Genomic DNA, 25,209 nt, shown 5'->3' on the forward strand with positions numbered 1-25,209 from the left:
CAACAGGAATCTCAGGCTCGCTGCTGGTGGGAGTGCAATATGGCAAACACTTTGGAAGATAGTTTGGCACTTTCTTACCAATATAAACATAGTCTTATCATATAATTTGGCAGTAAGTTGAAAATCAATGTTCACACATAAACCTGCACACAAATGTTTATAGCAGCTTTATCTGTAATTGTCAAAACTTGAAAGCAACCAAGATGTCTTTCCATAGCAAAATGGATAAACAAACTCCACACAATAGAATGTTATTCATCAACGAAAGGAAATGAGCAGGGACGTCCCTGGAGGTCCAGTGGTTAAGAGTCCACCTTCCAACACTGGGGACATGGCTTCGAGACCAGTCAGGGAACTAAGGTCCCACATGCCAGGAGGCAACCACGTCCACGCACTGCAACTAGAGAAGCTCCATGTGCTATGACTGGAGAAAGTCTATGTGCTCCTGCCAAAAACAGAAATGAGCTATCAGGCCATCAAAAGACATGGAGGAGCCACAAAAGCACACTGTTGAGGAAGTCAATCTGAAAAGGTATCGGAAGGAATATTTTCCAGCACAGGAATACAGGAATCTGTATAGTCAGAATATATAGTTGACTATATTGGAAAAGGCAAAAAAAAAGATCAGTGGCTGCTAAGGGCTTGGAGGAAAGGATATAGGAGTGACTAGTGACTAGGTGGAACACAGGAAACGTTTAAGGCAATGCAACTCTTCTGCACAATATTCTGACGGTGACTATGTGTCATTAAACAGATCTGTCAAAACCTACAGAATTTACAACACAAACACCAAACTCTTCAGTAATAATAATGTATCAATATTGGTTCTTTAATTATAACAAACGTACCATGCTAGTGAAAAATGTTAATAATAGGGAAAACTCTGTGTTTGTACTTTCCCTCAATTTTTCTATAAACCTAAAATTGCTCTAAAAAATAAAATTTATTAATTAAAAAAATTCATCAATAAATTTCTTACCAGGTCTAATGAAGACATTTTCCACAGACAACATTGCTGCTATTGGAAGCAGGAGATCTTCACAGTCAAGAGAAGCAGCCTTTATTACTGCACATGTCAGATGTGGAGGGAGAGGAAACTCTACCATAGACAAACCTAATCTGGTCACATGGCCACTCCTTAATGGAAAGAAAAAGTTCTTAAGTCTTTCTGCCTTCAAAGAGTACAAGTGAAATGTACACACACATTTAGACTACTTTAAATTACCTCTAGAAATTCAATTCAATATAAGGAATATGACACTGTGGACATTGATAAGAGAAGCATAAAGATGGTAAAATTCCTTGCTCTCCAGGGCCCATCTAGCCAACAAACTAAACAACAAGGCAGGATGAGGTAATACAGTAACAGACACACAATGCTACAGAAGCGTGGAAAACGTCCTTAAGGATATGAGACAGTGATAATTACCACATCTTCTCCCATCACAGAGCCATGAGAACGAGGACTCTGGCTCGCTCATTATTTTGATGTGCCCAGCACGATGCCTGGCAATGCAAATGGTACTCAGAAATTACGTGTTACACGCTACCAATACTAAACAAAAACAGGTTTATGGTGTAACTTCAGAATTGTGGTGAGGGAAGACTGAGAACAAATTCTAATTTCAGGGAAAACAATCCATTCAATGCAAACAAATCACTTTCTGATGATAAAGGAAAGTATTAAGAACCTTTAAAAGAGAGCGAGATTCACATCTGCTGTGGTCAGTTTGTTCTGAGGGTTTTTGTTGTTTACCTGTCAATGGCGTCACACTGGTAAAGCTGTTTAAGAGCTTCCAAAATAAGTCTTTCGTTAGGTGGATCCAAATAGGGGAACCTGTGTGTTTAAGTGATACATAAAATGAGACTTCATTCCTTGAACATGGCAAGATTTTATACAGATTTGAAAATTTCTTTAAAAGGTTTTCCTTCTGTTTTTCAAGTTTTCTTTTCTATCTCTTTTCTTTTTAGCATTCTATGATGGTAATCAGCATTCGACAAAGGAGGAAATTTTTTCTGAATCACTCTTCTATTTAATTCAAGAAGCCCTTTTTTTTGATTCCCCCTTAGCTACAATACTCTCACGATTCCTCTCTACTTATCTTAACAAAGGTTCTTCATAGCCAATATCGTCTATTCTGTTCTGCAGTCTGTAATTTTTATTACAATTTAAAAAAACAGTGAAGAATTAACTGAAAGTGGCTAAAAAATTACAAATTATTTAATAGTACCTCAAAATGGTTTTTGATACAATGATAAATAGCTTCAATTAACTTTACCAATTTGCTTGTCTGTATGGATATGTATGGACTTATTTTCTCTTGAACTGTCTGCAAACAGACTGTAAATACAATGCCAATTTACCCCCAAATATTTCAGAGTATGTCCCCTGAAAGTAAGGACATTCTCTTACATACCACACTATCATTAAGTAACATAAGACAATTAACAGTATTCACAAAGGTCAGTATGACTATTGAGAGATCCCTCTAGAGCATGGGATCTATTTTACACTTGAAGATAATTATTTCTTCAAATATGGAAAAAAACAATATTCACAAAGGACAGCACGGAAACATATAACCAAGGTGAATATACACCTGCCCACCAGGACAATAATTACTTAATATTATCGGCACTGGATTATTTTTCCCGACATTAGTTTTGAGATGATAAATTATCCACTCCAATTTCTCACTTTGGAAAAGGTCCAATATCTTACACAAAAAAAGTCCATTCCAGGATTGACAGTTCTATTTCAATATAAATAAACAAAAATCTGGTTGACTGTTCTATAGTCAGCTTTCCTACAACTTGTATCAACGAGTCCAGTTATCTGCTAGAGCAAGAGTTAGCAAGAACTTTCTAAAGGCCAACTGAGCTATAAGGGAAGCCACTTTTTAAAGGCAAGACAGTAAATATTTTAGGTTTTACAGGCCATATGGTCTCTGTCACAACCACTCAACTCTACTGCTAAAGCAAAAGCAGCCATACATAAATGAAAGGGCATGGCTGTGTCCCAATAAAACTTTATTTACAAAAACCACCAGTGAGCCTGGACCAGATTTTGTGACCCCAATCCTAGAGCAATACCAAACTAGTCAGCTTCCTCATCTACATAAGAGCCATTTTAGATTTGTTAAGAGTACAATTATTTCTCCCCTTGATTATATCAAGTACCAATTCTGTCAAACTCTCCTTGTATTCTCTGGTTTCTAAGAAACCCATCATACATAATTAGCTTTTTTTTAGAAACAATCTAGTTTGTCAAACTCCTCATAAAACATGATAACATGCAAAACTGAATTACAAATGTACAGTGACCAATACTGAAGAGGAATGCTATAATTCCCAATCATCTGGACACTGCAGTCTATTAATAATCAGAGTTTATGCGGTAGGGTTTTTTTAAATTTTTAAACAGAATAACTGCAAACTCATGTTAAATTTGTGGTGATCAGATAACTTAAGATCTTTTCCACACTGAACTTCTTTAATGTGCAATCAAAACATAGGATTTTAGATGTATCCTTTCAGACTTTTACCTTGGTGATTTTTGCCCAAGGTTCTGGCCTATGAGACCATTCTAAGTCTCAGTGTTAATCTTCTACCTATTAGGTATGCAAATTTTTACAAAAAATCTGGAAATCATGATTTTAATATGATTATTTAATATTTTCATTAAAAATGCTTATCAGGAAAAAGTGAAATTCAGCATACTACCAATAAAACCCCCATCAAGGCTTGGTGAAAAATTAATCAATACTTTCTGGGTTTGGCTATTTGGTGACTATACCCTAATTCAGCAGTACTGTCATATTCTTATTCACAAAGATGTCAAATGTAATCTTGTTAAATACTGTGTTGAAAACAAGAGACATCAGGTTATCATTCAATCACTTCTTGCATCTGTTATGTGAATGGTCCTGTCTTCAAATTGAAAAGGGAATGGTTTGAGGACGTATTCTTTGTGATTCATTTAGATTCACACCGATGATTACAAATCAACATTACATTCTCTTAAACCATTTTCCAATAAACAATGGTAGAATTTGCTAAGAATCAATGTAAAGCTTACCAGGCAGCTATTTCTAAAACCTGCCCTTTTCTTAAATGGAAAATTTATTTTTTTAGTTTCTCACAATTTTCTGGTAACCTGTTCTGCATAGTTTCTCAGAGATGACCTATAGTACCTCTGACATTATATCTGCAAGTTCTTTTAGTATTGTGGAAATAATGTCTAAAGCCTCAAGACAACCTCATCTATGGTTGTTAGGGTTTCTCTCAGTATTTTCTAATCCATGCTAGTCATCATCCCTTCCTATCTAGACTTGTTCTTCTCTTTTCAGTTTTAAAATCATTCTTTATTAAAAATTTTCATTTATTCGTTTATTTTGGCTGTCCTGTCTTCGTTGCTGCACTCGGGCTTTCTTCAGTTGCCGCAAGCAGGGGCTCCTCTTCGCTGTCGTGCTGGCTTCTCATGGCAGGGGCTTCTCTGGTTGAACAGAACAGGCTCGAGGCGTGCGAGCTCCAGCAGCTGCAGCTCACAGGCGCAGCGGGTGCGGCTCACAGGTTCAGTATTTGCGGCTCGCGGGTCCTAGAGTGTCCAGCTTCAGCAGTTGAGGCATGTGGGCTCAGCAGTTGTGGCGCATTGGCTTAGGTGCGCCATGACATGTGCAATCTTCCCAGACCAGGGATTGAACCTGTGTCCCCTGCACTGGCAGGCAGGTTCTTATCCACTGTGTTACCCACCAGGAAAGTCCCTAAAATCATCCTTGATGGAGGAGAATGGGGAAGCTCAGTAACAACGAAAGCTCCACTTTCTTTTGTTACCTATGAATACTATACCATCTATTTCAAATTCTGGTTCTCTGTTGCAGGGAGATAGAACATGGTAAATAATTAACACTGCTGTATGTTATATATGAAAGAATTCTCAACGTGAGGAAAAAAAATTTTTTTTCTATTTCTTTAATATTTCACCTGTATGAAATGATGGATGTTCACTAAACCTACTGTGGTGATCATTTCACAATGTATCTAAGTCATGCTGTATGCCTTAAACTTACAGTGCTGTATGTCAATTATATCACAATAAAACTACAAGTAAAAAGAAAGAGGGGAGGGGAAAGAAGTCTTTTTTGGTCTCTAGCATTTTAAGAATTTTCAGTACTTTCTAAATCTTAAAACTTAAGATGGAAAAATAATTCAGTGCAGATGATATTGAGTAATTATAGTTTCTATTTTTCTAATATATATTTATTCTTGGTTATATGCTGCTCTGTTAGCCTTTATAAATATTTTCAATCTGAGTTCATCTGTTTGGTCAATTAGATTTCTTTAAAATGGCCTTTCTCATAGGTATCATTTATGAAAACAATTTTATATATCTGCTTTCTTCTTTCTAGGATTTTTATTCTCATCTAGAAAATCTCTGGTGTTACAATAACTCTGGTGTTATTAAAAAAAAATCAATTTCAGATGGCTTTCCAAGAGTATATAAAACATATCTGGATGCATCTAGTAACTATTTCCCTTATTATGAATTTAAAGAATACATGAAAAACAGAAAAGAATGCAGTCATCTTCTCCCTAAGTTCCTGACACTTCAACATCCCCAGGCAATTAAAAACAAAATTAAGACAAAGATAATACTCTTCTTTCACTATTTCTTCTACCATAAATTTTATAATGATAAAATTTCAAGGCCCTACAATATTCTGTCCTATACTAATTATATAGTTCAACATTTAACTAAAATTTAACAGTTGTTCTATTCTTTGCTTCGTGTCTAAATCTCATTTCCCCATTAGAATTTAAGCTTAGCGAAAGCAAAACCTACTAAAGAGTATTCCCCTCTCATGGTACTTGGTACCATGCTGACTACATAAAAAATGCTAATCCCTCCAAAAATAAAACACAACACTTTCTAAGTGGAATTAAGGTCATTTTATACCTTTCATTACAGATAAACAGTGGTCACTAAATGATCCAAATAAACATCAGTCTGAAACACTCCATTAAGCCAAGGTTAAAATATGAGCAAGGGATCAAATCCCGGTAAAGCAAGGGAAAGAAAACTTTTATTTGGGTTTGGTTAAACCTTGAAATGGAGGGCTATACGTGTCAAATACTTCAAAAAAATTTCAGAGGAAAAACCTGACTCCCTAACAAATTTTTCTTTTTTTTCAAGTTGTCTACATACCTTATTACATCATGTATGGCAAGGCACTTTAAGGTCAGAACTACAGATGTCAAACTAGTTCTCTTAATCTCAGGGATCACATGGTCAGGCATACACTGGTTCCAAAAATCTTTACTATAGATCCGAAAGCATTTTCCTGAGGAAGTCCTACCAGCTCGGCCACTTCGCTGTAACGCCTCGCTCCTTTAGGGAAAAAACAACAAAAAGTCCCCAAAACGTCTGTGATTTTTTTTCTAAGTAATTCATTTTCTTTCTCAAAACAATTAGAAATTATCTAATGAACTGCTCTTTGAACAAAAAGGCTTAACACAGAGACTTACTTTGAAATTGGAACCACCTCTAGGATGTCCAATCCTAACCTGGGGTTGTGATTTAACTGCTTCACAAAGCCACCGTCCACCACGTATCTAAGGAGCATGGAAAAAAGTTAAGTTTCTAGAAAATATGGAAAGACTTGCTAATTTTAACCACTTTGGGTACTTCTTTTCTATCAAACTAAAAACTACACAACAACTTTTCAGTTAAGGGTAAAACCTGAAAGTGAAGAAACTGGAACTCTACTGGTTCCACTGCTACTGGAAATGTAAAATGGTTCAGCCAATGTGGAAAATGGTTTGGTGGGTCCTCAGAACTTTAAATGTAGAATTACAATATGACTCAAACTCTCCATTCCTAGGAATACACTCAGAAGAACTGAACACAAGTACTCAACAAACTGCACGTGTGTGTGCTCAGTCGTGTCCCACTCTTTGGGACCCTGTGGATTGTAGCCCGTCAGGCTCCTCTGTCCATGGGATTTCCCAAGTAAGAACACTGGAGTGGGTTGCCATTTCCTCCTCCAGGAGATCTTCCCCACTCCACGATCAAACCCACGTCTCCTGCACTAGCAGGCAAATTCTTTACCACTGAGCCACCTGTGAAGCCCACTCAACAAATACTTGCAGACATATATTCATAGTGCTCTACACTGGCACTATAAGGGCCAAAAGGTAGAAACAGCATAAATGCTCATTAACCACTAAGAGATGAAAGGGTGAACAAATTATGGTCTACACATATAACAGAATGCTATTCAGCTATAAAAAAGCATGAAGTACTAATATATGCTACACCACGGATGAACCTCAAAAAACATGCTGAGTGGAAGAAGCCAGGCACAAAAGATCACATGCTGTATGACTCCATTTATATGAAATATCGAACATAGGGTATTCATTAAGTGGTGGCTGCCAAGGGCTAGGGTGGAGGCATAAGTGGGCAACGACAAGTATATAGTTTTATTTGGGGGTGATGAAAATAAAGATTTATTTATCTTTAGGATGAGATAGAGGTGGTGGTTGCACCACACTGTATATAGAATAAATACTACTTTATTACCCACTTTTCAATGTAAATCTTATGCTGTCCCATAGAAAACAAGGGCTTTCCTAGTGGCTCAGTGGTAAAGTTCCATCAGCCAATGCAGGAGAAGCAGGTTCAGCCCCTGGGTGGGGAAGATCCCCTGGAGAAGGAAATGGCAACTCACTTCCAGTATTCTTACCTGGAAAATCCCATGGACAGAGGAGCCTGACGAACTACAGTCCATGGGGTCGCAAGAGTCAGACATGCATTTAGTGAGTAAACAACAACCACAAATGAAAAACTTGAAAATCAGCTCTAAATCATTCTAACAGGTTCAGAATTAACTCCATTTACCCTTTAACAACACCACTTTAAGCCAATTAAATGGAGAACAAGTCAGGTAAAAAACTAAGTCAGGAATAGTACTAAGTCTATCATTCACTAAGGGAACATTCTGAAAGATGCTATTTCATGACTATTGCCTTGGCTGGAAACAAAAAATTACAGATTAATTTACTCAAGAGAAATGCTCACCTAAGCCCTTAGTGAAACCATTATTTTTAAAGTTAAGGAGAGAAGCAGAGGAAATTAAACTTCCTCTTAGATCTAGATGACCATTTTACCCAAAAGAAACATACAGAATCTTTGGGGCAGGTAGTCATCCTGTGGCAGAGACAGACTTAGTTAAGGACATAAAATATGCTGGCTAAAAGATAAGCATCCAGAAGGAATGTGGCTCAAAGGTCTAAAAGAATTTCTCGTTTAGCTATCGGTCTAGACTTAAAATTTCCAAGTGTTTCTCTACAAAATTTCTCAAAAGTTTGATGGCATCATTGATTACACTGAAATATAAAGTTCATTTCACAAAAAGCTGAAAAGCAAGAAACAGTACCTCCAGATAAACACTTGGATTTACAAAGCTAACTATATGAAGTGGAGCTGACAGGTCAGAAGGGAATATCAGATCATTTTGGGTATACGCTGGTAACAGGAACACAGAAAAACAGGTTTGGCCTCCCACTTAAAGAAATCCTTGAAACATTACACAAAATCTTACATTTGGGAAGAGAAAGCTACAAGTTGCCAAGTACAAGTATTTAAAAGTATCAACAGAAATACTATATGCACTTCCTACTCCATTTCCTATTCAGAGCAAACAATAATTACCAAAAATGGGTGATTACAGGTTAAGTAGGTGAGAGGGGAACTGGTGGAGGGCACAGAGACACAAACTTAATATTTTATAATTAACTAAGTGGCTTCCTTGGCTTTAAAAGGAATTTTAAAAGTTATACCTGATTCCATCTATTGTCAAAGATGTTGCAGAAATATTGGTGGATATGACACATTTTCTAATTCCAGGTGGAGGTGGCAAAAATATTCTTCTCTGTTGATCTAAAATATATATGAAAAGAAAAGAATAATTCACAACATGCATGTGATCAAACTCAAGTTCTGAAAAACTCCTTTCCATTAGAAGTTGTTTTCTTCACCTCTTTAATTATCTTGAATTAAAAATACAATAGCAAGAACTATTTCTTTACTCATCTTTTACTATTAAGATATCTAGATCCATGGAACCAGATTATTATTGCTAAAATAAACCCCACAGCAGTAGGTCATAGCTCCCTTCGAGACTTTAAAAACTGTGGGCCTCGTCTCCATTAAAAGTCACATATGCACACATACACGAAAATTTTCTAACAATACCAGGATGCCTGGGGGCTCTCTAACACCCACCCACGCATACAGATTAAGAACCTTTCTACCTTTAAAGACTGATTAACTAAGGTTAATCCGTTTTTACTTTTTCAGATGCTGCTGCTGCTGCTAAGTTGCCTCAGTCGTGTCCGACTCTATGTGACCCCATAGACGGCAGCCCACCAGGCTTCCTGTCCCTGGGATTCTCCAGGCAAGAATGCTGGAGTGGGTTGCCATTTCCTTCTCCTTTTTCAGATGACTCCATCTCTAAACAAGTAACACCATCCTGATTTTCACTACCCATGCATTCTGAAGGGTGGGCCCCAGCAGTCATGGTTAGAGTAACTTTGCTCCTCTGGCCATAGTTTATGGTGCCAAGGATAAACCTCTCTCCAACTGGACCAGTTCTCATTCTCCTTTGAATCTCTTGGAATAAGATCCGAGATATGCTCAATTTGATTAGGCCAGTCTCTTGCAAAGAGGAAAAATTAACTTGTGAACCATAGGGAAGTGACTAATATAACAGAGGAAAGCTAGTCTAAAGAGAAGAAAGAATGAATCATCTGTAACAGTTCACAAGAGGGTATTTCTGGGTGCGTGGCAATCTCCAAGGCTTAAGAGACATGGTACAAAACAAGTAGAAAGATGGATTTGGCCAGACTTGCCCTCTTGCCTGGTTAAGCAGAGAACAGAATAGAAGAGAGTTACTGTTTGCAAGGAAACGATAACAGCATAGGTAAAAGGAGATAAGTGAAAACTGTTAACAGTCTTGACGCATTCTGAAAATTGCTAAATTCGAAGAGTGAATTGGCAGAAACAGGAAGTAATCATCAGAAAGATGCTTAAAACTGAGGTCAGAAATGATGATACTGACAAAGTCTACAATGCTAAGTTTTCAAATGAGTGGTCATGGTGGGATGAAGGAAAAGGTCACTAAAGCTCGAGGGGTCAAGCAAGAGATTTGGGTAGGTTGTCTATTTCAGTGATCTCCACAAATCAGGAGTGGTCACTCCAAGGAGTACACAAGTCAATCTACCGGCATATGAAAAGAAATTATCAGCATATGTATTTATATTTGTATATATAAATTTGTATTTGTATCTGTATATATACATATTTTAACATATATATTTATACTGAACAGTTAAGTATATACATATACTGTAAAAAGAAAAAAAATTTAAATGCCTGGTTGCATTTGATTTCCACAAGATATACCCACATTCATTTAGAAAATTTTTTTTACTTGAGCAACTTCAAGTTGTTCTCTCCTCAGCAGCCAAGGAAATCTTAACCAAACCTATTTTTCAATAAAGTACAAAACGTGTTTCCAAATAAAATCTTACAAAGATCCAGGTATTCCCAATATATAAAACAGACCAAAGTTGAACTCTCACAAAGGAGAAAAGGTATGACACAGACAAGCAGTTTTAAAATCATGTACTAGGCCAACCATCTCATTTTATGGATGAGAACTAAAGAGAAGTCAAGTGGCTTGCCCAAGATCCACATACAGACAGGCAAGTTTAAAACCAAGTCAAGTATTACTGCTCTTCTACATCATTCTGAAATTAACTTAAGTTAAAAAAGTGCTAGAAAGGCAACTTACACATAAGTGATAAAAATTATTTTTCAGGTGTTTCTTAGATTTAGGCAGCTCATTTCTTCCAGATAGTTCAAATGAGTCACACACTACCCAGTATTTCACATTATATGTTAACACATTTATCTGCTGTCTATGTCTTCTACTATAATGTAGCTCTGTAAGAACAAGGACTTTCTCTTATTCAAGACATACCACTCCCCTCCCACCCCAGTACCTAAAATGCCTGGACCACAGAAAGTGCTCAATAAAGTTCAATGAATTGATAAATTTTAAAATGCATGGTATAAATAATAGAGATCCTTCTACTTTTAAAGTTTCACATTACCATAAAAGTTTACATAAATTAGAAATGTCCATTCTGAACATATTTATGATCAACTCTGTTTTTCAATTAACTCATTTCTAAAAGTACCTAATTTTAGTCTTGAATTCAAGCAAGATTTCAGTTTATCACTGTTCACTAGTCAATTAAAAAATTCTTAACCTGCTATTTTGACAAGACTCAGGTTTGTTTCACATTTACATTTCACCCATATACTTTAACACCATATTCCATAAGTATACACATGCCAATTTTATGTCTCTTTGTAAAGGTTGGGGGGGAAAGTTAAATACATGTATCTTAAAGCACATTCTCAGTTTCCACAAAGAAAAGGGGAAACAATACTTTCACTGCGTGCAAGCTTAGTTCCTCAGTCGTGTCTGACTCTTTGCTACCCCATGAACTGTAGCCCACCAGACTCCTCTGTCCATGGAATTTTCCAGGCAAGAATACTGGAGTGGGTTGCCATGCCCTCCTCCAGGGGATCTTCCCGACCCAGGGATCAAATCTTCATTTCTTGCACCTCTCACACTGGCTCTTTACCATGTCTCCTCCACCTGGCTATTTACCACTGAGCCACCAGGTAAGCCCACCTAATAAGGTACCAGGATGTAAATTAACAGGCGAGGAGGGAGGATTGGCAAAAAGGCAGAAAGATGTTCCAAAATCTACCATGAAATAAAGATACTGAGGCTAGACCACTTAACACTCTTTAACATTCCTAAGATACAGGTATGTTCCACATTATATGTTAAGGCCAACTGAAACATCCTCATAAAATTTGTTTCAAATTGTTCCTAAAGCAGAAACATGTTTGAAAGATAATGTGTGTGTGTGTGTGTGAGATAAGAGAAACAGAGAGAAAATGTGTATAAAAGGAACACAGAGCTATAAACGGAAACTGTTAATCAAAGGGGTTAAAATGATTCTGGAACAAAATAAAAGTAGTACAACACTGTTCAGCTCAAACTCTACCCCCACTGGAAGTCATTTTTGGGTGCATCAAAAATATCTTGAGAATCCTCACTAACACAGCTGAAAATCAAACTTCTGACACAGAGAAAAGGCTTGAGATAATCAGTAAATGCAGTTGAAAAGATAAAGTAACTGGAAGGAAGCTAAAATATATGGAAGAGAGGCACTCTAACATGATAATTAAAATTGCAGATCAAAAGATTAACCACTTTATCATGGTTTTGGTGGTAGTTAACAGATATGTGTGCATGTGTACTCAATTGCTAAGTCGTGTCTGACTCCTTGCAACCCCATCGGCTGCAGCCACCAGACTCTGTCCATGGGACTTTCCAGGCAGAAGTACCGGAGTGGGTGCCGTTTTCTCCTCCAGGGGGTCTTCCCGACCCAGGGGCTGAACCCACGTCTCCTGCATGTTTTGCACTGGCAGATGGATTCTTTACCACTGAGCCACCTAGGAAGCTCCTACACAGATATGTACATTTCTCAAAAATCATGAAACTGTACACTTTAAACGGGCATAGTTTACTGTATGAAAAGTTGATTTTTTTAAAAAGCACATAAAATTCCAGGAAATTTTTACTATAAAACACCCAACACCAAAAAAATATTCTAAATGAAACTATTGAACTTTAAGGATAAAAATAGGAAATTTCAAGCAATCAGACAGATAAAACAAATCACTTACAAGGAGGGGGAAAAAAATCAGGTTGGCCTCAGACTTCTCCGCAGCAACACTCAATGTCAGAAGACAACTGGACAACGTCTGTCTACCAAGTTCTAAGGAAAAGAAAGTGTAACCCAAGAACATAAAACCCAGCCAAGATGTAGCTCAAGTATAAAGGCAAAAACCTGATATTCTTAAACAAAAGAACTACAAAAAAACAAAAACAAAAACACCCAGGATCCCTTCTATTAAGAAGAAGAAAAAAAAAAGGTTAAAATCTACCAAATCTACCCAATCTAAAATCAATCAAAAGTAGTTTAGGAATGGAAAAATCATGGTAAAAGGATTGATGATAAACACTGGATACATCTGAACAATGTAAAAATAACTGACAAAAATCAGAAGGGGAGGATATAGAAGAATATAAGTACTTAAGTCTTCATCTTTCAAATCAGGCAATAGATAAGATCTCCAATCAAATATTGTCTAATTTTAGCATATGTGCTGCCAAAGTAAGCACCAAATATAGTCTAGAAGGAAGATATTAACTTCAGCTTAATATTTTTCATTTTTTTAAACTGAGAGCAATCTTTTATTATAAAATATTATCTCATGGTAAAGATTTACTTGAAGTTAAAAGTTAACAATTCCTTCAAGTAAATTCAAGCAAAATTACTTTCTAAAAAAGCAACTAATAGTATAATCTCACTCTTGAAAAGTATTTCTTTCAGCCTACCTACTTACTTATCCTTCTATATGTACACACGTACACACACACACACACACACAGATCTGAATAATGTTCTTTCTAATGTTAAAGATGGTTATTTCTGGATGGAGTTTGAGGTGATTTCTTTAAGTTTACCTTTGTAATTTTGTACACTGCTTGAATTCGTTATAATCAAACTGTATCATTTTCCCTCAATTGAGTAATTTTTCTTTAAGAGAGAAACCATCTAGGTTAATTCTGCATAGTGGAAAATGCATTTTTTGGGTACTTTTCTGTACTTTTAAAACTTCTACAAAGGGCAGAAAAGAAAAACAAAGGAGCATATGTAAAATCAACCCATTTTTCTTAAAAAAAAAAAAAATCTAAACAATAAAACATATCTAAATGTATAAATAAAAAGGTCAGAACAACAACAAAAAAAAGTCAGAACAATATACCTCAAAATATTAATAGTGATTATCACTTAATCATGTTGGTGGCACCTAAGTTTATTTTTCTTGCTTTGATGATTTTATTGTTTTAAAAAAGTATGTATTTCTTTCTAAGATAAGATAAAATTTTTCATTTGGGGAGAAAACACATAGACTAAAAGATTTTATGTGAAACTCACTAGCCTTATTCCCCCACATCTTTAATCTTAACATTTAAGGAAACTATCCTAGACAGTTGGTACTCGACATATTGCAAGTAGTATCTCTGTTTTGTAAGCAGAAGAGAAAAAACTATTTTGGGATGTATGCAATAATCTAAATGAGCAGTTTCTCCTCTTTTAAAATGTTGTACACCATCCCAAGGTAAAATTCCTCTCCTTTTCTTCATCTATTGCGGAAACACATGTACTGTTAGATCCTCCACTACTGAATAAATAACCAGTAACCAAATGTAGATTCACCATGTGACCTCAGGAACAGCACTTAGCCTCTATCTGTAAGATAAAGAAATCTGATTATGCATATATATATACATATATATATATACGGGTATATGTGCATTTTTCTAGAAAAACAGCCATGGCTTTTAATACTTAAAAAAAAAATCTAAGATTCCCACCCTCCACAAAAGGTTTCTGCACTGAATTAGAGAATTACTTCAGTGCTAAAAATGCCTAATTCAATGCAAATAATTGTCACTTATGAAGCAATAAGTATACTTCAGTTCATAAATTTTAGTAGGGGTTTAGCTTTCCCTACCTGGAGAAGGAAATGGCAACCCACTCCAGTACTCTTGCCTGGAAAATTCCATGGACTGAGGTGCCTGGTGGGCTATAGTCCATGGGGTCGCAGAGTCGGACACGACTGGGCAACTTCACTTAGCTTTCCCTAAATGCACAACAAACATGAAGGAATGCAAGACCTGAACAAAAAGGAGGAAGTAAAAAGAGAGAAAAGGTTTGAGAGAAACAAGAATAAGGTTCTTATTCTTGAGTTTGGTACAAGACATTTATATAACAGAATATCAAGCAGAAAGTGAAAAACCTGGAACTCAATTTAACAAACATTTAGTTAGGACTTTTTCAATACAGAGTACTTGTCCTCAGGAAGTTCACAATCTCATAGAGGGGATGAAACAATCGTAACACAAGTTAAATGTGTTAAATGCCACAAGAGGTACAGTAAAGCACAATGAGGTTCAAACAAAGAAGAGATAAAAGCCAGCTGTGAGGAGGGAAAGCAGGAAGGGTTTTTATGGAGTTGGCTGCACTTGTGAAACAAAATAGCAGAATTTCGAACAGTGAGGGGGGAGAATAAAAGGGAAAGCAAGAGTTCAAGTTCAGGAAGGAGCAAACACAAAATCACAAAAATGTTGCCAGAGGAAAAGAAATCAAAAATAGCTCTTACATTTTGAGCCTGAGTGAACACCACAAGGGGTGGGGGTCAGGGGGAGTTCAGCCCAGTGAGCAGGGTCGTATGACCTGGTAGTAGAAGGAACACCTCAGCACCTCTTCACATTTGACAGATGAGAATTTTTTATGTCAAGCAGGGAGATATTTAAAGATGTCACTTTAAAACAGCCACACTCACGGCTAGCTCAGAAGTTAAGAGCAAATATAAAATATCCACCTCATAATGTCTACCTCATCACTAAACCTATGGAAACCCCTCACTCCAGGCTACAGGCAGGAAACCCTTCTTCCCTCTCCTCACTCCCAAATGCAAACTTTCTGTTCCTCAGGCTAATAGGAAATAAAAGAAATAACATTGTATTAAGGTCTCTCCCCACAACCCAAAGTAGCAATAACAAAGAAACTAAGCACTATGTTGTATTTACTAGGCTTATAAAGAAAGCCTTAGATCCCAGGAACCTGCTACTGTCTCTCTACTTCATCAAACTCCATCTCACCCATTACTCAGTACCTCATTGGCTCCATCTGAATGCCTCTTTGCACTGTCATAAACTGCTACAATAAATATGGTTATGATCATAATGGATCACCAGTAGCTCACCTTACAGTGCCCTGGAACCAGAAGGGAACTAAAATAAATAAACAAAACCCTTCAGTAATGGCTCTACTCAAACCCAATTTCACATCTTTACCATTTACCTATATATGCCAACTGGAATCAAGATTGCCAGGAGAAATATCAATAACCTTAGATATGCAGATGACACCACCCTGATGGCAGAGAGCGAAGAAGAACTAAAGAGCCTCTTGATGAAAGTGAAAGAGGAGAGTGAAAAAGTTGGCTTAAAGCTCAATATTCAGAAAACTAAGATCAAGGCATCTGGTCCCATCACTTCATGGGAAATAGATGGGCAAACAATGGAAACAGAGACTTTATTTTTTGGGGGCTCCAAAATCACTGCAGATGGTGACTGCAGCCATGAAATTAAAAGACGCTTGCTCCTAGGAAGAAAGGCTCTGACCAACCTAAACAGCATATTAAAAAGCAGACACATTACTTTACCAACAAAGGTCCATCTAGTCAAAGCTATGGTTTTTCCAGTAGTCAATGGATGTGAGAGCTGGACTATAAAGAAAGCTGAGTGCTGAAGAATTGATGCTTTTGAACTGTGGTGTTGGAGAAGACTCTTGAGAGTCCCTTGGACTACAAGGAGGTCCAACCAGTCACTGATTTTCTAAAGGAAATCAGTCTTGAATGTTCATTGGAAGGACTGATGCTGAAGCTCCAATACTCTGGCCACCTGATTGGAAGAACTGACTCACTGGAAAAGACCCTGATGCTGGGGAAGATTGAAGGCAGGAGGTGAGGGGGACAACAGAGGATGAGACGGTTGGATGGCATCACCGACACGATGGACATGAGTTTGAGTAAACTCCGGCAGTTGGTGATAAAGCCAGGGAAGCCTGGAGTGCTGTAGTCCACGGGGTCGCAAAGAGTCGGACACAACTGAGCAACTGAAGTGAACTGATACACACCAACAAAGAAAATCACATACACTGGGATTTAAGGCTGAAAGCTGGCTAAAGTCATATTGGAAGGAAAATGAACGCCAAGTTATTAAGCTGGCATTTTAATTCAGTTGGCAATAGGAAATGACTGGAGGTACTGAACAGGAGACCGACACAATCAGAGCTGTGCTTCTGGAAGATTGTATTTACCACAGCAGGTAGGACGGCAAATTAAATCAGGGAAAATCAGTTAGCTGGATGTGTTAACAACCCAGGAAAGCAAACTGAGGATCCCAATTCTAATGGCAATGAGGGAAAAAAGAAGAAAAACGAAGGCTCTGGTGAAGATAAAGGCAAAAGAAAACCTGTAGGAGTTGCCACGCGCTTGGACTGTATGATCTAGGAGATGATGAACACATCAGAAAGCGTTGTGAGACCCAGGAGGCCTGGAGTGCAGGAGACTGAACTACAGACAGCTTTCAGGAGTCATCACAAAGAAGTGACAGGTGAATCCTAGAAGCCAACCTCTCCAAAACAGAGAATTCTAAGAAAATAGCAAGCTAAGGAAGAAACCTCAGAAAATAGTCATATTCAGAGGGGAACAAAAGCCAGGGAGGGTGGTAAGGCAACAGACTTATGGAAATAGTGGTCAGAAGAACCAAATAACTATCCTACACAACAGCATTTAAGGAGACTTATTATGAACCCAAAATCAAAATAAAACTGATAGAAAAATGCCATGAGATTTGAGGAACAGGTCACTAGCAAGCTTTAATAGTATAAAAACTGAATCTCAGGAAGATAAGCAAGAAGCAATGGCAGATAAAGAACAATTATTTTCAATGTGGCAATAAGATGGAAAGAATGACTTCTTTACTTTATACGGAAGAAGTATGTATGTATTATTAACAATTAACACAAAGCAACTATACCAGGTTTTGAATTATCTTATCAATTACAAAGTAAATTATAAAAGAATTAGTAGATAAAATCTCCAAAATAATAAAACAAATTAAATACCTAACAATGACCCTACGAATTCCCTTCAAGATGTAATAATCTAAAATAGATGTCAATGTTAAGTGCGAGGGCCCAATACCATCACAAAAGGAATTTCTAAAATGGTATGTCTATGGTTATTTACCAACACATACATTTCTGAACTGCTTTTGTTAATATACAGATAAGAACCACCTACTCAACAAATACAAAACTACACATAGAATATAAAAACATTCAAATGCTTGTTTGCATTACATAAATGCTAATCCCAGTCAAAGTCCAAATAGGAGACTACAGGTTAACTTCCCTTTTGTATTACAAGTCAAATTCCATAATACAATAGTTATACAAAACAAATTCTAAACCTCATTCAGTAACATTTATTATGAACAAATAGAATGATCAGAGTTAGAATTTGCTCTCTGAACTTAAAAAAGAACTACATCATACTTGAAAAGTATATTAGCATGCGTGGCTACATAAAAAGAAAACAATCCACTCTCTCTGTTATGTCTGGATATACAAGATTCCTAGAAATTCTGTGGCAGTGGCAAATTAGATTTGATTTATGGTACTACTATCAAGGAATTATAGCCCTCATTTCAAAAAATTAATGACAATATTTTTGTTTTGCTGGGAGAGGACACAGACCTCTCTTAACAACAGTAAGGGGGATAGATGACCAAAGTCTTGGAAAAGTGAATGTGAAAAGGCTTCAATATGTCTCTCAAGGGATGCAGGATGATTCTCCAAACACTACTTCCTAATCTGGGCTGTTGGTTACAAAGGTGAGTTCACTTTGTGAAATTCTTTGACCTAAACACTTACTGTCTGCACACTGTATCTGTAAACATGTGATTATCCAATAGATTATTCAATATAAAGTTCTTTAAAAATCAAATTTTCTGTTCTAGTGAGGAATTACCTGTTGTCATAGATCCATAACAGGGCAATATTAACAAGCCATCTAGAGTGGTATCTTGGACATCATAATCATAATCAACAGATTCTGCCATCTGAAAAAGTAACTCACAACTTTTTTCGATTTCAAACTGACCTGAAATGAGGGGAGAAAATATGTCAGCAACTGAACAGCAAAATTATTTAAGAATGAAAAAGAAAAACCCTTCTAGATTTATGTTAGTTTTGCATATTTTAAATATCTCATTTGATCTAAAGTAGATGAACACAAGTTGTAGCCAATCCCAACATAAAATTAAAAATACAAGAAATCCCAGTTTCCAAGGAATTTAAATCTCTAAAGAAATAAAAACATTTACAGTCATCAAGTCTTTCATCTTGCTAACATGGTATTTGAAGAAGAGTCAATAAAGTTAATCATTACCATAGGGGATACTGCATTTGATGTTAAAAATACTTAAAATTCCTTAAAAAGGCTAAGAGATTGTTACAATGTCTCACTTCTGACATTAGTACAGGCAGTGTAGGAGGTGAGCCATGAAATGACTCAGATCTGTTAGCAGAATGCTGCTACTTGAAGAATCACACCAGTCTGAGATTTAACTATTCTATTTTTGATCCAAAAAAGCATGCCTATGAGACACAGATTCCACATCTTATGCACTGCTACCACACAGTACCATCCCACCACTCAAAGAAGAAAGCAGCCAGTAGGATGTCTTTTGAAATAATGAAATTAGTCATTCAGATCCAGGACTGTTTAGTGGTTAACAGTTCTATATACGGTAATAAAAATATTAATATTTTACCATTTAGTATCTTCCTACTAAAAGGTCAGTGTATTTTACATATGTTTACTAAGGAGACTTGTGGTTTTCAGGGCAGTGTAGAATTATCTTACATATCCAATAAAAGATACAACATCTACAACTACTCAGATAACCATAAAAGGCTAGGATAAAATGAGTAGAGCCTAGATTTTCCAACAAAAGTACACAGTAGTGTGGTGCTATATTCCCCTCGTTTTTAAACCTGGTACTGAATGCTCACCAGTCAGAAAAACCAAGATGTCTCCAGCCATTTCATTCAAATGGATATCCATGGTCACTTTCACAATCTAGGGCAAGAAACACAAGCATAAAGTGCTAGTGGAGATAAAGTCCCCACCACCACTACCACCACCTCCCTCAGGTCCACAGAAAAATTAAATCTGATTCTCAAAAGTCCTAGGACCTATGAAGGTTGCTGCTAAAATACTAGAGAAAAAATGAATTATCAAACTACTCAGTCAACTAGAATCACAGATACAGAAAAGACATAAAAAGGATGCCAAGTAATACCGCTTGAATGTATGCAGTATTTTCTCTATCTCGTGGACCAATCAAATTGCAGAATTTTTCTCTGACTGGATAAAGCCTTCCGGGTATATCAAATATTGGACAATTTCCAAAGAATGCAGACAGCTTGGCTAATTCCATTGTTGCTGACATCACTACGACCTTTAAATGCTCCTTCCTGTTGGGAGACTTCTCCTGAAATAGCTTCTTCAATAAACCAAATAAGATGTCCTGAAAGAAAAGTAAATTTCTAATAAGTCACAAGTGTACATAACAACCAACTTATTTTAAGGATTTTGCTCTCCTTAATCAAAGGATTCATATTTTAATCGACTAAAATGTAAGGAAGGGAAGGCAATTCACTGTACGGTACAAAGCTACCCCCAAAGAAATAAAACTATCTAATAAATAAGCAATAAAGTTAAATACTCACTGTAGTTAGAGTTCTCTCATGGGCTTCATCCAAAATAATGACACTGAACTTGCTAAGATTTGGATCTCCCAGAATATGTTTCAGTAAACATCCATCAGTCATGTATTTGATTGCTGTTTCCTAATGTTCAAACAGCAGAGTATATTAACATACACATAAAAATAAAAATCACAGAAATGCACTCCTGTTCTGCAAATTAAATTTTTCCCCTCAAATGTACAGACATCAAGGGATCAAATTAATCTGACTAAATAAAAGAGTACATAAAATAGCCTAATAATATATTTTAATAACATGGATGGTAAATTACGAAACTTGTGACCTACACAGGCAGGAAAACTAAGGGGAATGTTCTGGGATAAAGCAACAATAAGGAAATACAATGAAGTCAGTGGAAAGTGGTTAAGACAACGCAGTGACCTCTGGTGAGCAAGCTGTGGGAAACAAGAATGACATGGGATTCGCCCCCGTCTCAGCTGCTGTTTTAGAGAACTTAGGAAAAAAAGGAAGGCGGCACCATTCTTATGCTACTCCTCCCTGACCATTTTCCTATAACAAAAATAGGATCAGCCAACTAGCATTAAAAGAAGGTGAGAAAAGGAGTCAACAACCCGAGCTATCTGTAAAACAAGGCAAGGAGAAAACAAAAATCTCAGCAGGGACCACCAGGAATGCAAAGACAGTATTTTGGGGAGTTATTCTGTGCCACTATTGCTAGCCATTCCTATTAGGGACCATAAGCAAATCAGGGATTATTTTGCATCTGGTTCAGGATTCAGAAATCCTGAGGGGATATAAATTGTGGCTATGAACTATTACCGTAAATACAGAAGATGCTCAACAAATATTTGCTCAATAAGTTTGTTAACTGTCATTTTTCCACTGACTTCAAGAATTCAACCATATAATATGGATGAATCTTGAAAATATTAGCTAAATGAAATAAGCCACACAAAGGACACAACATTGCATGATCCCACATTTTAAGTATATAGAAATGCATAGAGATGTAAAGCAGAAAAGATGGTACCAGGGACTTCTGGAGGTGGGGGAGATGGGAATGTGGAGATACAGCACTGTTGTTTGGGATGGTGAAAATATTCAGAAAATATAGAGAGTGGTAACGGTTACAAAACACTATGAATGTACTTAATGCCATTGCATGTTTACCTAAATGTGATCTGAAAATACTAAAAATGGTAAACCTTATTTTATGTATATATTACTACAATAAAATGTCTTTTCAAAGAACACAAATGTAAGTTACATGTCAAGAACTGTTACAGCTAAAATGCACAAGGGAATCCTATGAAAAAATCAACACAACTGTCACAAAACTAATTGAGAAGGGAGAAAAGGAGAAAAGGGAAGGCACCCAGGACAAGACATTAATAATGGGCAATACAAATTAATTCTAATCTGAGGCTTTGTTTCTTTAAAATGCAAATGAAATTTTGAAGTCAAAATCTTCCATAACTTTTCCCACTCTTTCTATAACTTTACACTACTTAACTAAACACAAACAGAACTTTGGTACCTTGGAGCTGCAATCATCAAAACGAACTTGGTATCCTACTTTGGATCCCAATGTGCATTTCATTTCTTCAGCAACCCTCTGAGCAACAGATATGGCAGCTACTTTTCGTGGCTGGGTCACACCAATCATACCATGTTGTGAAAACCCTACCAAATTCAGAGGTGAAAAACACAAAAATGTTAACCACTGATTCCCATTAAACTGCTTCTGCTCAATCGATACAAACTGTTCAAGAGTTTCTAAAAGAAAACTCTGCAAAATTAATAACACATTGTCTTACATTTGCACCATGGAAATTTAAGTATTAATTAAAAATAAGAGTATATATCAATAACCATACACATATATATAATAACCATTCTCACATACATAAGAATACATATTAACAACCATTTAAATGTACATATTTTAATTAGATTTTTTCCAATTTCAGTCTTAAGATTTACTCTAAAGAATAAGCCAAGAATTTTTAACCTCTAGGAAGACGTAAAATTCCACACACTTCCTAAAATAGATTTACTTTTTCCACAGAAGCTTAAATATACCACTTTTCACAGGTTCTACCATTTTAGTATCCCTGAAAGCGAAATGCATCTTATAACTGATGGTATTTTTTCCTTTACTAATAGGATGTAAAACAGTGGTATGTCTTAACAGCATCTTTCTAAAAAAATTATTTATTTATTTATTTATTTTTGGTTGTGCTGAGTCTTCATTGCTGCGTGGCTTTTCTCTAGTTTCAGCGACAGGGACGCCTCTCCAGTTGCTGTATATGGGCTTCTCGTTTCAAGCTCTAGGGTGTGAGGGCTTCAGGAGTTGCGGCTCCTGGGCTCTAGGGCAAGGGTTCAATAGTTGTGGCACATGCTTAGCAGTTCCACTGCATGTGGGATCTTCCCAGACCAGGGATTCAATCCATGTCTCTTGTTTGGCAGGCAGCTTCTTTACCACTGAGCCACCAGGGAAGCCCAACAGATAGCATCTTAAAAGACCTGATTTATCAGAGTAAGTTAATATGTAAGCTAAGAAATTTTTATTAATATCCAACATAATTTTGCTGTATACCAACCTAATGATATAAAGTTTTACCATATTGAAAGGAAAGACACTGTAAGGGTAATTTGTTAGCTGGCTTGGTGTTGGGAAAATCAAGGAAAAGACAGTTATCTGATATCACTCTGGAAAAAGAACCCAGAAATAGTAATGTCAGCAACAGATATCAATATATCCCTTCCCCTGAAAATCATTTCAATACCCAACGTTCAACAGTCTACTGCAAGACAACCTACTCTACAGCAGAGAATCAATATCTACCTATAATTCTATTTGGAATTATTATGGTAACTGAAAATGCCATTTCAACTAATTCCTGAATCTGAAATAAGACTATAAAAAAAAGGGAAATATACAAGGACAGTGTGCCAAGAGAAGAATCGGACTGTAAAACAAATGATAGGCATTTATGTAATACAAAGTCCTATTAGCTTTTAAAAGGATATTTTTTTAAATGCTCCCAATATCATCCCAGAATAAAATTACCTGCTTCATATAGATATTTTGGGAGTTGAGTTGTTTTACCACTTCCTGTATTTCCAGTAACAATAAGGAATGAATTGTCCTTCACAGCTTGAATAAGCTTTTTTCTTTGTTTCTGAATGGGAAAAGTTGGAGTAGTTCCTCCCTCCTGTGATGTGCATCCTTTCTCTTCTGTAATGACAGGGCGGGGCGGGGGGGCGGGGGATGTACAATTAAAAGGCCTGTAAAGATATCTCAATTTCCCAAAACTGAAAAAGAGAATGACAATAGAATTTTAGGGTTGGAAAGAATCAACCCATGACTTCTCGGTGAAATCCCTTACATCCCATTTGCGAGCGAGTGTTTCTAAGCTCGGAGCAACTTTTTAGTGAGATCAACTTGAGCATTTCTTAATGCATGACTCGAAGTATCTGACAAAGTAAGCCTAGCACAAGGCAATATATTTGCAGGTATACCTATCCAGAAGCACAAAACCCAATTTTATTAAATAATAGACCCCAAAACTGGAACAGGGCAGAAAAACTCTCAGCTGAACGAAAAGCCACCTGTATTTGCTTCTGATTCACGGTTCAAGTTAGGTCCCCGTTCAGAGTGACTGATATCCCAGAAGGCCAAGTGGTGGGTAACCATGGAAACTGGCTCCTGGAAACTGGCTCCCTTCATACCGTACCCAAAGGCAGGCTGGCGGCCCGGCGGAGGGGCGGAGGGGTGGGAGGGGGAACGGGTGGGTAGAGAACAAAGGCTTTCTGAGCCTATTTAAGAGCAGGACGCGTCCCGGCGTTGGGGTGCACTTTTTTGCCCCCCAGCAGGGTTTTCGCCCAACTTAGGTCTGGGACCGCCCCTCTCCAGTCCAAAGTGGCTCTCTGGACGCAAAGTTCGCCTCCGGCGTGGAGGGTGACAGGAAGGCTGCAGCCTGCAGCCTCCTCTTCTCCGCCTGTCTCAGGAGGACTTTCACCCCCCCCACCTCCCCTCCAAAGCCCCGTGCTACCACTCCCGCTGGCCTCCGCGGAGTCCCGCGGACCGCACCTCTGTCCGCGACGGAACCTGCCGAAGGCCGCTCTTCCTGGAGGTCTCTCGAACGCTCACCTTCCTCCTGTCGCCTTGGCGCCCTGCCCGCGACGGCGGGAAACCGGGACATAGACCTGGCCCCGAGCGGAGGTGAGCACGTCCACCGGTCCTGGGGAGATGGGCGGGGAGAGGCGAAGACGCGCCCTGATGACGTCGCGGTGTTTACTTCCGCGCGTGCGACTGGGGCGAAGGGAGGGGGAACCGCCCGATGACGTGGCGCGAGGAGCCCTCCCGCCCGGGCGCCAAGCGGAGCGCTGTCCCCCGGGTGTTTCCCGCCCGCCGCCTGCGTGCGCTGCGGTTCCGCGCGCAAAGCCTGCCCCGATGTCCGGGAGGGCCCGGTCTAGGGTCTCCGCTTGTGCGCAAAAGGACCGGGAGACGCCTTTTTTGAATCAGTGGTCGCTGCAGACGCATCCAACCTTCACACACCTAGCGTGATGTGACCCTTTGTCAGGAGCTGAAATCTTTCCTAGCGTTCGGCATTC

General features: G+C 37.7%; 1 protein-coding gene across 3 annotated transcripts in view; it reads right to left on the reverse strand.

Annotated features, from left to right (window-relative positions):
* DHX40 (DEAH-box helicase 40) overlaps window positions 1-24,938 on the reverse strand; it is a 45,555-nt gene extending 20,617 nt beyond the window's left edge. Inside the window, exons 1-12 of one of the 3 annotated variants that reach the window (XM_043482451.1) lie at window positions 24,686-24,938; window positions 23,663-23,830; window positions 22,127-22,272; window positions 20,590-20,709; window positions 20,160-20,387; window positions 19,870-19,936; window positions 18,824-18,955; window positions 8,842-8,941; window positions 6,526-6,612; window positions 6,206-6,388; window positions 1,757-1,837; window positions 980-1,137 (exon numbers count right to left, since the gene is read on the reverse strand). In XM_043482451.1, the coding sequence (XP_043338386.1) occupies window positions 980-1,137; window positions 1,757-1,837; window positions 6,206-6,388; window positions 6,526-6,612; window positions 8,842-8,941; window positions 18,824-18,955; window positions 19,870-19,936; window positions 20,160-20,387; window positions 20,590-20,709; window positions 22,127-22,272; window positions 23,663-23,830; window positions 24,686-24,797 (1,582 nt within the window). In that variant the 5' untranslated portion in view covers window positions 24,798-24,938. The remainder of the gene's footprint in view (window positions 1-979; window positions 1,138-1,756; window positions 1,838-6,205; window positions 6,389-6,525; window positions 6,613-8,841; window positions 8,942-18,823; window positions 18,956-19,869; window positions 19,937-20,159; window positions 20,388-20,589; window positions 20,710-22,126; window positions 22,273-23,662; window positions 23,831-24,685) is intronic. The other 2 variants (XM_043482459.1, XM_043482466.1) reach the window with 2 other exon arrangements.
* Between the last annotated feature and the right edge of the window lie 271 nt (window positions 24,939-25,209).

This window comes from Cervus canadensis, chromosome 1, assembly GCF_019320065.1.
Source record: "Cervus canadensis isolate Bull #8, Minnesota chromosome 1, ASM1932006v1, whole genome shotgun sequence".
NCBI lineage: Eukaryota > Metazoa > Chordata > Mammalia > Artiodactyla > Cervidae > Cervus > Cervus canadensis.